Source organism: Phaethon lepturus, unplaced genomic scaffold, assembly GCF_000687285.1.
Source record: "Phaethon lepturus isolate BGI_N335 unplaced genomic scaffold, ASM68728v1 scaffold1945, whole genome shotgun sequence".
Taxonomy (NCBI): Eukaryota; Metazoa; Chordata; class Aves; order Phaethontiformes; family Phaethontidae; genus Phaethon; species Phaethon lepturus.
The window spans coordinates 34,669-49,224 of record NW_010538197.1 but is presented as its reverse complement, the minus strand read 5'-3'; the positions used below and the strand labels follow the sequence as shown (position 1 = coordinate 49,224).

At 44.6% G+C, this 14,556-nt stretch overlaps 1 protein-coding gene across 1 annotated transcript in view; it reads right to left on the bottom strand.

Moving 5' to 3' along the window:
* Positions 1–14,556, bottom strand: part of SCRIB (scribbled planar cell polarity protein) — a gene marked incomplete at both ends in the record, with an annotated part of 66,018 nt that overhangs the window by 38,096 nt on the left and 13,366 nt on the right. The window contains one exon of the mRNA XM_010286699.1: positions 12,847–12,909. Coding sequence (XP_010285001.1) covers positions 12,847–12,909 — 63 coding nt within the window. The remainder of the gene's footprint in view (positions 1–12,846; positions 12,910–14,556) is intronic.

Sequence of the window (14,556 nt, the reverse complement as noted above, 5' to 3'; positions counted from 1 at the left end):
AGAAAACCAAATTTGCTGTCCTCCAGATGTCACTACTCTGGAAAAAAAAGTCCAGAACAGAGAGCGGCTGCTGCAGAGGTGTCTAGCTTCAACATCAGGTCCGTTTGGCCTAGGTCAGGCCACAGTGCGGGCAGCAAAAGAAGCAGAAGACTTGCTTTCCTTAACCTCTCCCTTCAAATCCTTCACTTTCTAAAAGCAACAGCCTGTGAGTGTTCCCATTCTGCTAAGTTTAAAAAAAAAAAAGCAAAAACACACCACAGGAAATGCAGAACTAAAATGAGGTTCCTTGCCATTTCCTTTGGTGCGCAGTCAACAGTGTAGCAGAAAACTGCTGGGATCTTCATAAGGAAACCCCTGACTCTAGACATAAGGACATTGTCTCTGGTGCAAAACCTAGAGGCTGAGCAAAATCCAAGTATTGAAAGACAAGGATTATTCAGGTAAGACAGAGAAATGTGGTAGTCATGAGATAGCACTGCATGTTAAAACTAGGTATAGATTAGACTAATGTTTGTTGTGTGAAGAAGTCTATTAGGCTTTTATTACAAATACCTTTCTTTTTTCTTCCAGTCTCACTGGATTTTAATAATGCTCTAAAGACTTATATCTATATTCAACACAAAAAACTTCTAAAGAAAATGGAAAACTAGGTCTCCAGACAAGGACTAGAGAGTATTCTAATAACAGCATCCAGGTATCCAAGATAGCTGATGGTTTTGCTCAGTGCCTGAATCAACAGGACAGGATTGCTATTTTTGACAATGAACAAGGAATATACAATGTCACTGGTTACAGAAAGTCACTTCCAGTTGCGCAGTAAGTTGATTGTGTAAACTAACTGAAAGATAAACAACAAAACCCATGTATTTCACAAATTCATAGACACCAGACTGAAAATATGGGGAAATTCGCCAGAAAAGCCAACTGGACTGAGCGTTAAGAACCTTACGTCTCTCAGCATACACCCAAAAACATCAAGGGGGAACCAGTCCTAATCAAGGCTAAAGACACTGCTAGAACAACAGCAAATGGGCTTAAATTGGACATAAATATATTTAGGCTGGAAAGATTTCAAACTCCCAAGGCAAATTAGTTGTCCCATAAAAACAGTGTGGTAAGAAACTGAACTAGTGAATGTTTGTTTGAAGTCTATGAAAAGAATGATTGACATGAATATGAACCCGAGAAAGAAGGAACTGGATCCAGTAGCCTATAATGGCTTTTCAGTTTTTTATTCAATATTTCACATTAAAGCCAGACACTGCTTTTTGCACTAAACCAGTAAGTTATTTCTCCCCAAAAGCTCATCTGTCTCAAAGGCTGCTTCAGAGCTGCCTTGAGTTTCCATGATGTCTAGACTGATAGCCTGGAAACACAGCAAACAGCTGCCCTAACAGCAGGGACAGCACAGCTTCCACCCCTGCAATCACTCTTGTCAGTGACTTTCCTGGGTATTTTTCTCTTCCTGCATTTTTTTCCCCCTAAAACCAGGGATCCACCTGCCGCCCAGCAATAGCTCGTCTCAGATGCAACACAGGCACGTTTCCTGTGCCCTCAGCGCAGGAAAGACATGGACCTGTTTGAGCGGGTTCAGAGGAGAGCCACAAAAATTATCAGAGGGCTGGAACACCTCTCCTATGAAGAAAGGATGAGAGAGTTGAGGGATGACTCAAAGGGGAGAGGATATCATCAGGCTTACCCATGGTAAGTTGTGGGATGACATACCAAGGTTAGAAGGACGGTGTGCTAGCGAGGCCACTCAGCTTGTTACACCAGAGAAAGACCTCAGAAAGTTGTGGGATGACATACCAAGGTTAGAAGGACGGTGTGCTAGCGAGGCCACTCAGCTTGTTGCACCAGAGAAAGACCTCAGAGGAACTAAAGGAGGTTCCTCTAAGAGGGTGATAAGGCCAACAGCCCAGCTGAAGTGCCTCTAAACCGGTGCACACAGCTTGGGCAACAAACAGGAGGAGCTGGAAGTCACCGTGCTGCTGGAAAGCTATGACCTGGTCGCCATTCCTGAAACTTGGTGGGACAAATCCCACAACTAGATTGTGGCTATTGATGGCTACAAGCCATTCAGAAGGACAGGTGAGGACCGAAGGGCGGAGGTGTTGCCCTCTACATCGAGAAATGGATAGAGTGCAAAAAGCTGTCTCTGGGGAATGGCCATAAGCAGGTCAAAAGCTTATGGCTAAGAATCAGGGACCGAGGCAACAAAGGGAATCTTGTGGTTACAGGCTGCCCAAACAAGGGGAGTCTATGGACGAAGCCTTTTCACTCCAGCTACAGGAGACATCGTGGTCGCAGGCTCTCGTCCTGCTGGAGGACTTCAAACACACCAACAGCTGCTGGAAAAGTAGCACGGCAAGCGGTGGGCAATCCAGGAGACTCCTTGGAGTGCATGGAGGATAACTTCCTGTGCCAGGTAATAGACAGCCCTACCAAAGGGGATGCTGTACTGGAGCTGTTGGTCACCAACGCACATAAGCTAATTGGTGACATCAAGATTGAAGGCAGCCTGGGCTGCAGTGATCATGCACTGGTGGAGATCACAGTCCTGAAGGATATGGGGCAGGTAAATAATAAAGTCAGGACCCCGACATTTAGGAAAGCAAACTTCCAGCTCTTCAGGGAGTTGGTCAATAGGACCCCCTGAGAAACTGCCCTCACGGACAAGGCAGCAGAACAGAGCTGGCAGAACTTCAAGGAGGCTTTCCATATACCACAAGAGCTCTCGATCCCCAGGTGTAAGAAATCAGGTAAGGAAGGCAAGAGATCAGCATGGCTGAGTGGAAACCTGCTGGGCAAACTAAAAGGGCAAGAAGAAAATGCACAGGCAGTGGAAGCAGGGACAGGTATCCTGAGATGATGGGATGAGTTGCATGGTCACATCCAGAGGGTGGTGGTCAACAGCTCAGTGTCCAGATGGAGGGTGGTGACAAAAGGTGTCCCTCAGGGGTCCGTACTGGGACCAGTACTCTTTAATATCTTCACCAATGACACAGACAGTGGGATCACGTGCACCCTCAGCAAGTTTGCAGATGACACCAAGCTGAGTGGTACGGTCAACACGCCTGAGGGATGGGATGCCATCCAGAGGGACTGGGCCAAGCTTGAGGAATGGGCCCATGTGAACCTCATGAGCTTCAAAAAGGGCAAGTGCAGGGTCCTGCACCTGGGTCGGTGCAACCCTCAGTATCAATACAGGCTGAGGGATGAAGGGATGGAGAGCAGCCCCATGGAGGAGGACTTGGGGGTACTGGGGGATGAAAAGCTGGATGTAAGCCAGCAATGTGCACTCGCAGACCAGAAGGCCAACAGTATTCTGGGCTGCACCCAAAGCAGCATGGGCAACAGGTCAAGGGAGGGGATTCTGCCCCTCTGCTCCGCTCTGGTGAGACCCTACCTGGAGTACCGTGTCCGGCTCTGAAGCCTCAGCACCAGAAAGACATGGAGCTGTTGGAGTGGGTCCAGAGGAGGCCACAGAAATGCTCAGAGGGCTGGAACAGCTCTGCTGTGAGGACAGGCTGAGATAGTTGGGATTGTTCAGCCTGGAGAAGAAAAGGGTCCGGGGAGACCTTACTGCAGCCTTCCAGTACTTAAAGGGGGCCTATACGAAAGATGGGGACAGACTTTTCAGCAGGGCCTTTTGCTGACAAGGGGTTAACAGTTTTAAACTAAAAGAGGGGAGATTTAGACTAGATCAAAGGAAGACATTTTTCACAATGAGGGTGTGAAACCCTGGCCCGGGTTGCCAAGAGAGGTGGTAGATGCCCCATGCCTGGAAACATTACAGGTTGAACCGAGCTCTAAGCAACTTGCTCTAGTTGAAGATGTATCTGCTCATTGCAGGGGGGTTGGACTAGATGAGCTTTAAAGGTCCTTTCCAACCCAAAGATTCTATGATACTCTCCACCTAGAAACATGATGCTCAACTGATTCTGTCTCCTTCCTTTGCAGAAAGGGTAAACTTTCATGAAGTGGGCAACATATCCAGGGTTTCTTCCTAGTTCCTCCCAGACAGACAAGCATCCATGCCTCCCACAGAAAGTGCTACTGGGGAAGGAGAAAAGGGGGAAAATTGAAAAAGCTGCCACTTCAGGCTAGAGCTGTCATCTCGCTCAGCTCCCACTGGAGACTAGGGGGAAATCCATTTGCCATTAATTGCACCAAAGCACAAGCCAAGGAAGCAGCTGTATCTCCCTCCCCTCTCCTCTATCCCACCTGCATTTCTGTCTGTACATCTCCAGGGAACACACTCACACACGGACTGATTTGATCTCAACCTATTTTTCACATTTTGATTACAGCTATCTTTTAACAGATTCACTTGATCCTGTGAGATCTTCCAACTTGCAGTGAGTAAATGTATACCACCCTGGAGAAACTAGAAATGGTGCACCCTTGTACAGGCTTACTTTCAGTAGCCACCAGGAATATCTGAGTATTGCCCAACGGACTTGAAACAGTATTCAGTGTTGTGCTTTGCAACTGCCAGCTAGGGATTTCTGCAACTTGCTCTTGGCAGGGGCACAGCAGCCACAGAGGCAGCAAACTAGAGATTCACGGGATTCAACTGCCAAAGCATGGAGCTGTTGTACTTCAGAACCTGCTGAAAGACCAAGTTGTTCCTCCAGACATACCCAAGGGAGTGGGGGTTTAAGGCCTTTATTTCCAGAAGGCAGCTAGTTTCTGGATGCACATGCATCTTTTTATAACTGGCTATACATCTGGAGGCATGTAAGTGTCTAAGCCCCACATTTACATCACTTTAAGCTTTAAATGAGACTGGATTGTCAACAGTAACACAGAAAACACAAACGTGCGATAAATACTTCTGATTCGTATTTGGACAGAAGCATGAAGATGTACACGCACCACATGAAGATGACGAATCACACCACTCCAACAGCAGCTGAAGAATCCATTTAATATCATCAATAAGGAATTTTTTTTTTTATTTAAAATTTTGACAATTTTAGAAGTCAAAAGGACTGGATAACATGTACCCAAGATCCCTGTAACTGACTGAGATCTGATATGCTTATAGAGCATTTATAAAATTCTGGAATCTTGATACCCTGAAATAGCATTTACATTGTGCTGTTAGACTAAGAGATTACACAGGATGATGCCTCTAACTATCAGCTCGTCATCCTAGGACCAATTCCAGAAAAGTAACCAAAGAACATGCATAGCAGGCACACTGAAATAGCACTCATGCCAAGCAGCTGAACAAACACACCTCTATTTCATTCTTTGATAAGACCCCAAACTTGGCTGCTAAAGTAATAGTAAAGATTTAATAAGCAGACTTTTGTAAAACATGAAACTTGTTATCACAGGACATTCTTACTGACATCATATGATGCTGATTTTAGGTATATATTATACAAACTAAGAACTAGCAGAGGTCAAATACTAGTCTTCAGTGAAGAAGCAAGAAATAGGGTTCTGCTGAGAAGCACATCAGGCCTGATCTTATTCCAAATCACTGATAGTAAAAATATATGGAGGTCCTCATACGGAACTATTAATGAGTTCCATACGAGCTCCAAATAGGAGCCTTCAAATATGGAAGGGGGAGGGATAGACATCTTTTTATCTTTTCATGCCATTAATAGCTTTATAGGAAATGATTAATCCATGTTTGTAGCAACAAAGGAATTAGGGATATCCAATCAAATTTTCAGCAGCAGGCTTAAAAAAATGCTCTTTAATATAAAGCACAAGTAAATGACATAATTTATTACCACTAAATACTGTGGAACTAAAATGTATAGAAGGGATTGGAGAGATCAGACAATTTCATAGACAGCAGCTCCACTGTGTCTAGTACAATGGTATAACAGTCCAGAAATCCTAAACTACAGATTTCAAGGACCTAGGAAAATACCAGTGAAAGGATCACCATGTCTCACTAAGGTCTGTGCTTCTTCCTAAGCCCCGAAGAAAGCCCCTCACACCCACCATTAGAAACATCTTTACACAGACATCACATTCAACTCTGTGTGTCCTTTTTCCAGGAACACCTCAACAAAAGAGAGGGTACTTACATAGCACATAAGAGACACAGGAGTTCAGGAGCCAGAGGCACTGACTCACCAGGAAAGATGAGAAGAGCTAAATCTGTCTGGCTTCAGTAAGCAGTAACTCATGAGGACAAGGGGATAGGCTGAAAATATCAGTGACCGCATGGAAGGTGGGAGATTACTGCATGAGTTGTTGAGAACTAAATTAAAAACAAACAACAGAAAAAGGAACATGAAGGAAAGACCCTGCCCTGGCAGAGAAGCAGCCTGCTGGGTATGAGCTGAAGGTTTTCTGGCTCTGATGCTATTTCTTCCTCTGTTCAGATGTTTTTTTAGTTCCCAAGGGAATGGATACTTGCAAGGCAGAGATAGTAGAGTACAGATCAGAGGAGTCAAGCATTTTACTGCCTTCTTACTAAACCACTCTCACGCAGTTTAGTACTAACCAGAGAGCATACCAAATAAGAAGAATCTGCAAGCCCCAGTGGCTGACAGCTGCATTAAGAGAGAGAGGACGGTGACCTGCAATGTTAAATGCTCTGGAGTACTCCTGCAGATCCCCTTCCCCAACGAGATTCCAAGACAGTGAACAACTTTTCATTAAGCGAGGATGAAGAAAGGATGTAGTTTTTAAAATATTAAATATGACAGCTTTTTAACCATAAAGAACTAGGTTCATATAGACATGATTAATCTTGGTATGAATATATATAGATGTGAGTATGTAGCTATCTTATAGATATGAATCATATGTTATGATATATGTGAGTATTTGTATCTATATATGTGTGTCTATATAGAAACACAATTTCATCTTGATATAAGAAAAAGTGTTTACAGCGAGAACAATCATTCACTACAACAAAATCCCCAGAGACGTGGTAGAGTCCCCATCAGTGGAGGTTTTGAAGATGTGATTAGTCAAGGTGCTAGATAATTTCATCTAGGCTCCCTTTCCCACAAAAAGTTGGACCTTTTGAGGTCCCTTCCAACCTGGGCTGTTCTATGATTCTATGATTAGTTCTTTCATTAATGAATTCCAGAAATAGGGATGTAAGAAGCTAGTACTTCCTCCTCATCACGATGGGCACCCAGGTTTGCCACAGGCATGGCAACACCAACACCAAAAGAGGGGATCCTGAAAGGAACTGGGCTGGCTAAACTATGGAATGCAACAAGACAGAATCCCTCTGGAAATGAAAATGTTCAACTTCTTTAGACAAAGAGAAACAAAATGAGTATTGGACAAAGCTACCAAGCCTTGAACAATTCCCAGAATTGGAAGTAGGACAAAAACCTAGATGTGGAAGTCCTGCGAATTCAGCCGGAATGAGTGACACTGAAACACGTTCTATTTCTTCCTCTCTTCAGCAGTACAGGATTTTTATTCCTATTCTTATTGATTCTTTTTGTGTGGTAAAACCATTGGTATAGTCATTCATTTTGGATCATTCTGACTACAAAATTTCACTTAGGAACTCCTCTCTGCCCAATAATTTCTTACTGTTCTAAAGGTCTACTTTAGCCCGTCATTTAATATACAATTAAAAGACTGGAAGGACTGGAGAATTTACAACTCCCTTCTAATCTCTTTCAACTTTGTGCCGCTAAGGGCAGGCAGCATAATAGGAGCATGTCCAAGGTGAGAGTGAGATAAATGGAAAATTCTTGCACTAAACCTGGCATCACTCATTTTAAAACATACAAGCAGAGACACCTTTAAGTACACCAACAATCTGGAGGACAAAACTCACTGAGGACCTTGATGTTGAATGCAGGAACAAAAGCTAGGGAGCTGAAGAGAATTCCCATCCATGAACAGAAATTACTACACTTCAAGTGGAAGAAAAACTACAGAATTTAGTGACCTGAAGTCTGAACAAACTCTGTCATTTTATCCACAGTCAACAAACCTGAGTTCAAGGAGAACAGGTAAATAAAAAAGGCAGTGAGACAGACAAGGAATGCAAATCTATTTTACAAGAGTACACTAGAAGAATTTGGTTTCTTTAATCTAGCAACATGAAGGCTAGAAGGAGTTGACACTGATGTCCATAAAAATATACCAAGGACAAGCAGACAAAGCGTCAGACAGCAGGAAAGAGATTTTTCAAGATAAAATACAATGAAAAAAACAAATTAATAAATGCAAGTTCAGCTTGAAAGTAAGTTTTATAATCATTCAAGAAGTAGAAATCTGGAGAAGTTTTTGGTTTATCCCAGCAGGAGGAACCTGAGTGTGTGCACACATGTCGAGTAACAGGAGAAAACAATCTATATTTAATAAAAAGTTTGACTGACTTATGAAATAGAGTACAGTATCTGGTGCTAGTGATGGTAGGAGACTTGATTTCAGGATTTCTTCCAAATATTCTGTTATCTTTGTCATAAATTTAACTTGTTGCTCCTGAATTGAGCACAGTGCTTTTTTGCCTGAAGTATATCTTCCAGAAATGGCAACCTGTCACAGTCTTGCCTTGTTTCTGTTCCTGGATCCAAGCTGGTGATTGTCTTTCACCACAAAGTCTCAAAACTATTCTAGGAGTTATCTTTCTCCTCTGTTGGCACAGACAGAAAATACTATTATGCTTGCAAATAGGGACCAGTTTTTAAAGGCATACAAATCTTTAAGCCCCATTAATTTGTACAGTGATTATTTTAATGCCTAAATTTCTTTGTATAATCTTTGTCCTAAGCAGCAAGACCCATATCTGTTATATACATACACATTGCATTTACCTATTTCAAAAGCAAAAATCAGATGCACAGTGGAGTGTTTTGTTTAAACATGGTATCTTCTCCCTCTCCATTAAAAACACTGCTCTATTCCTTTCTGTTCTTTCTATTTGAGAAAGCAAACCAGATGATTGTGCCACACTCTTAAAGGGAAACTCTGCAGATAGTTCTGCATTTGTGTGAGAAATCATTCCACAGTCTGTTATTTGGTCCTTAAGAAAGCTCCAGATCAGATAAAATTTTGCAGTTGACAGTCATATATTATGATGAATAAGCAGCAATCACACAAGTAATCTCTGTCACATTGTAGGTGACTTGTACTCAGACTGTGCCTTAACAGACCTGAATGACAAGTTGTACATCTACAAGAAGAGATTACAGTCACTAGTTCCAAACTGTTGGACAGTCACAGCTAAGAAAGAATACTAAGGGCCCTTCAACCCAGTAGGAAAAGGTCATAAAAACATTCCTGTGGCAATAAATTAAAAGCCAGACAAAATCAAATAGAAAATATGTCATATTTTTTCTTGCTAATGGGAACTTTAGTAATTTAAAAAATTAAATGAGAGAAAGCAGAGTGCTGTATCTTTGCATAACTTCAAGAGGAATCTGCTCTGTCAGAAAGTATATTCTAGTCAAGCCATCTGAGCAAATACAGGTGATGTGTTCTTCCTTGCATTATACAAGGGAGGTTTATTAATCTTTTCAGGGTTTAAAATTTACAGGTCACATTGCAGGAAAATCACGTTTGGTACATAAAGAGTTCTAAGCCTGACAATGTCCTCAAGAGTACATGGTCTCACCCAGCAAACAACAAAAACAGACCAAGGTGCAGAGGTCCAAGTGTAAAGGCAGCATTGCAACAGCATCACTGAGATGAACGGGACTGCTCATGATGGCAGGGCCTCCCGATGCTACGCACTAAGTGGGCCAACCTTTTCAACGTTGAACCCCCTTAATGCTGCATGCTTCAGGACCAAGCTGTGCTGTCACCGTCTGCCTCTGGCAAACAGCAATTGTGGTGCCAAGCATGAGGCCTATATTCAAACACAAATGGTAGTATTTCTGAGCAATTTCCACAGGACAAGACTCCTTTAAGGAGAAGACTTGCCTCATTTCTGACTCCAGAGTGACAGGATATGACATCTGCGCAGAAGCAGCTGACAGGATCTTTGCCACCCTCTGGCAAGGAAGTCAAGGTGCTTTGAACATCTAAGATCAGCCTAGCTTTTTCCTGGGGGGGGGGGAAATCCTTTCCAGATAGCCTTCTGCAGCTGGGAGAAACCATCATGGGAAAAGCAAAAGCCTATAAAGCTCCTCAGTCAGCACAAGTTTTGCCAGTGCAGAGCCTTTCATGACTGCTGTATTTTCAGGTGCTCTGCAGAAGATGGGTTACGCCTGGGCAAACACAGAAGGATGTCATCAGCCATTATCGCAGACAAAGAAGCATCAGTCACTTAAACAGAACTTAGGACCCTCCTTCAACTATTATCTTCAATCTGCACAGCAGCTCTTTGTGGACTGTTTCTTAAAAAAAATATCTGAAAACAAACAGACTTCAGGTGCAACCTTCTGCCTTCAAATAGCAGCTCAGTACGGTTCTTTTCTCCTTCAAAAGCCTCTCTACAACCCAGATACAGCCATTTCTGCAGTGCAGATGGAGACTGAGACAAAACATTGGGAACAGTCAGCAGTGGAATCCAGATATTCACTATCAGATATGATATGCTTTAACAAAATTATTTCTTTCACTGTAGTAGAGTCCCATTGGCACAAACAGCTAAAGGAGCTCTGGAAGTACAAGCTGCATACACAGCACCAGGCTCCCTACACCCTGATGCTGGGGTGCTGACAGAAGTTAGGCAGATGTCTCCAGCTGTACTCTGGAAAGGTTAGTCTTTGGCTCAGGATTATGGTTTAGGCTTAAAGAACACACAATCAATCAGCAGTTCCTTCTCTCTAAGAGCTGTATAAAATTATACAAGGAATGGGATAGCAGCATTATGAACTTAAACTGTGCTGCTCAAGGGGCACCAGGCTCTCCACTCTGCCATGGTCTTGCTCAGTTTCATCAGACCATTGGTTTAGCTATAAAAGGCTCTTCTCAAGGACAAGAAATCATCCCTGGAAACAGCAGGTAGATTCTACTTCTGGGAGTGGTCCCTTCCCAAGTAATTCTCTACTCAGATGCTAAGTAGTCTTTAAGGCCTTGAATATTTCTCCTATTGTCCTCCACCTACTCACCGACAGGCATGTGCTTTTCACAGCCAATGTGCTAGGAAAAATGGCAATGGCACCCCTCTCAGCATGAGTGAGGTGTCCCAACCGCACAGTGCCTGAGTTCAGCTCTCACTTACAGCACTGGCAGCCCGTGTTCCCCAGTTTGCTTTCGCTTGTTTCTGGAGGCTGAATCTTCCACATGAGCTGCAGTCCTAGTAGGTGCCCAGCATGATTCCACTAAAATGACTGGAGAGGTCAGCAACCATGCACTGAGCTGAGCACTCTCCCAGAGCTGTAGGACAATCAACTGCTTCCCAAAGCTGGTCTGCTCTGGGGTGACTTCAGCTACCACCACCCATCTGGTGGATCCCTAGTATGCTTGTCCTTGGGACCTGCACTACCACGTTGCTCTTTACAGTGAGGGAAGAGATCTGCACAAAGGAGACTGCAGGGGCACCGGAGCAAAATGGGGTCTCTAACCAGCTAACTTCTCCAGCCACCATAGAGAATTTCTAGGCACTTCCATCAGATGCAGGTGAAGCACAGGCAGGAGACAAGGAAAAGGCGAGCAGACTGTTTCCCGATACAAGACAGACGTTTCCTGGGCCACTGCACCTTGAGGAGCAAGAAAACGCTGCAAATGAAACATGTCGTCCAACAGCTGGAAAGAAGGACCAAGAGCACTATTTCCCAAATAAGGGATCGGGAAGCACCTGGCTATATTCAGTTTTGCCTCTGAGTGACAGAAGAGCTATGCAAAAGAGAAATGCAAGACATATTAACATGTTTTTTCAGTGATCTAGAGCTAAGATGGAAAAATCTTCGGGACATACTAACAGCGGACCACATCTGAGCCAGCTCACATCTTGCCTTAAGTGGAAAGGATCTGTCATCTCCCTCCCAGAAAGTCTTACTCCAAGACCAAGAAAGAAGAGCCTCCATTTTACACCCGAGGGAACAGCAAACAGCCAAGTTCACAGAGACAGCACTCTCAAGTAATACATGGGTCTGGTACCATTGTGCTGTCCTAAGGGAAGAAACCTTCATACAAGCCATTAGTACTGACAACAGTTTCTGCCTCTTGCCAGTGACAGTGGCACTCTGCTTCCAACAGGTCCCTGGGAGCACTGCCTGCAGAAAGCCCACTGACCCTAAGGATCAGGCAACCCTACTGAAAGCTTGGGAACAAATTCAGGAAGTTAATCACAGTCAGAGGATGAGCTAAGGCAGCAAGACACGGGACTTCAAACTTTGGCACAGAACACCATCCATGGTGCCAGGGGCTTTACGGACCCTCTAGTGGCACCTGCCCCCTTCTGACATCCCAAAGCGCTGCATGTGGACTTGAGGGGATTTTATAAGTGGGGGCTGCATGAGATGCATGAATCATTAGCTCCACCCTTCTCACTGTGCAATGGCACAGTGTCCTGAATTAGATCCTCCTCCCTCTCCCAAAGGGTCATACACAGCACTCAGCAGATTCATGAGGCCTCTACTCCTTCAGAGTTACCCACCACTCCCAGAGGTATGCATTTATTTTCTTCCACCTTCTCCTTCCTCAGTGCACAACAAACAGGAACTGAACATTCCACCTCAGCCCCCTTTGGATTTTTAAATTTCTTCCATCTCACTCCTGATCTGCAGCAGCCATTCTCACCTCAGGTATGGAAAAGTAGGGAAAGGAGGTGAAAGCAGGGGAGGAAGCAATCATTGTGTGTTTGTGATCAGTCAGGTCCAGAAGCCACTTGACCCAGAGAGATCAGAGTTTCCCCTACAACAATGGGTGAGCCTGGGAAGCAAATCAAGCAGACTGAATGATTTTTGGCAGAGAGAGAACAGTAGGAGTGGTACAGACCTCTTCCTCCTCAATGCGAGCAGGTTCAATCAGCAGATTATTGGCTTGATCAAACGACACCCCCTGTTAGGACAGGAACCAGCAAAGAGGCATGCGGATTAGTGGAGCATAAACCAAACCCACCACCACTACCACCACCACCCAACACACAAACGCACACCACTCTCATAGGTGTGGCCACACAGCACCAGAGCAGACCCCACTCACACCACTCCTGATTACCACCTACCAGCAAGTACCAGTGACAGGGCTGCTCCCAGGTCTCACAACATGCAGAGTGTCAGCGCTCTTTGAACCAGCTAACTGGAAGCTGCATCTTTAAGGCCATATTTTGTCTGTGTTGGCACTCTGAGGCTGTGATGACCAAGCTCACAAGCTGAACACTATTAGCTGATTTTACCTCCCCTGTATACCAAGTCATTCAGTGAAGAAGGAAGGATCAAATAACACAGGAAAAAAGCACAAAGGGACCTCTGGTGCCACCCAGCTGCTGCACAGGAATGAAGCAATCCCAAATCAAACTGCATTGGTCCCTCCTGCAAAGGGAAGAGCCTCTGGTGGAACAGTGCATCCTGCCAGACACCCAGGGATCCAGCTCCCAAATGCAGGAAACCACAGAACTTCTCTTGAAAACCAGCTGTCTTTGCAAAAAACCCTCTGGTTTAAGGATTCAGCCTCCTGCACACCCTGTCCTACCTCCTTCTTCAATGCATATATGCAGCACCTCTCACTTGGAACTCCATTGCACAGTGACACTGCTCCCCACATTCCCACTTCTGGAAGGCAGCTCAACAGGCAAGCTAATAAATCTGCCTTCATGGAGCAGGCATCCAACCCAGCTCCACAAAAAGGAACACTGTGCCAGGCAGAAGGCTTAGCCAATAACAAAGGTAACTTTCTGACAGATACACCAAACCTGTGGTCTCAACGTATATGTAGACTTCACAGATTTTGCCAGTGGGTCAGTGGATCTTCAGCTTTGAGTCCCTGGCTAAAATAAGCTTTTTGAGTGAAGGCGTTTCCCAAGTAAGACAGGTCTTGGACAAAGGGGACTCAAGATGGCTTCACACATTCTTACAAGCAGCAGCAACTCCTTTTCATTCTGAGGAGCTTCACAAACAGTAAGGAAACTACATGCCTCATCCCTAGGGGGCAAGGGACAAGCTCTATCAGCTCAGATACAGCAAGGCAAGCACCACCGAGATAAAGGCTCCAAAGCAAACTTGAGTGCAGGAACCTTCCCCTGAGCCATCTGAACTCCATTGTGGGGTGGAAATGATCCCAACAGTCTGGAGTGTGTGAGCTAACAGCAAGAACAGATTTCACTCCAGCATCTTACACCAGTTTAGAGAGCCACAACTCACCCATGTCAGACTATGATGGAGATTCAGCCACGCCCTAACCCCTGCTTGCCAAAGACCCATCACAAAATCATCACAGCAACTTCAGTAAGAACTGGTCTAACCTCATACAGTGTCCCTCATCTGTACATTCCTATTCCACTGTGAGGATCTTCCTCAAGCAAGAATCTCTGTGTGTCCCTAACCAACCATGGTAATTCATCCAAGTAGGGCCAAGGACCTCCTGTCTCATCAGCCCCCAGCATAACCAGAAAGGCCCATTGTGCACCCATGGTAATGGCAAAACTCCAGAGCGCAAGTTCCCCTAAGCCCCAATGCACGCTTCACCAGACTGCAACGGCACTGGGGC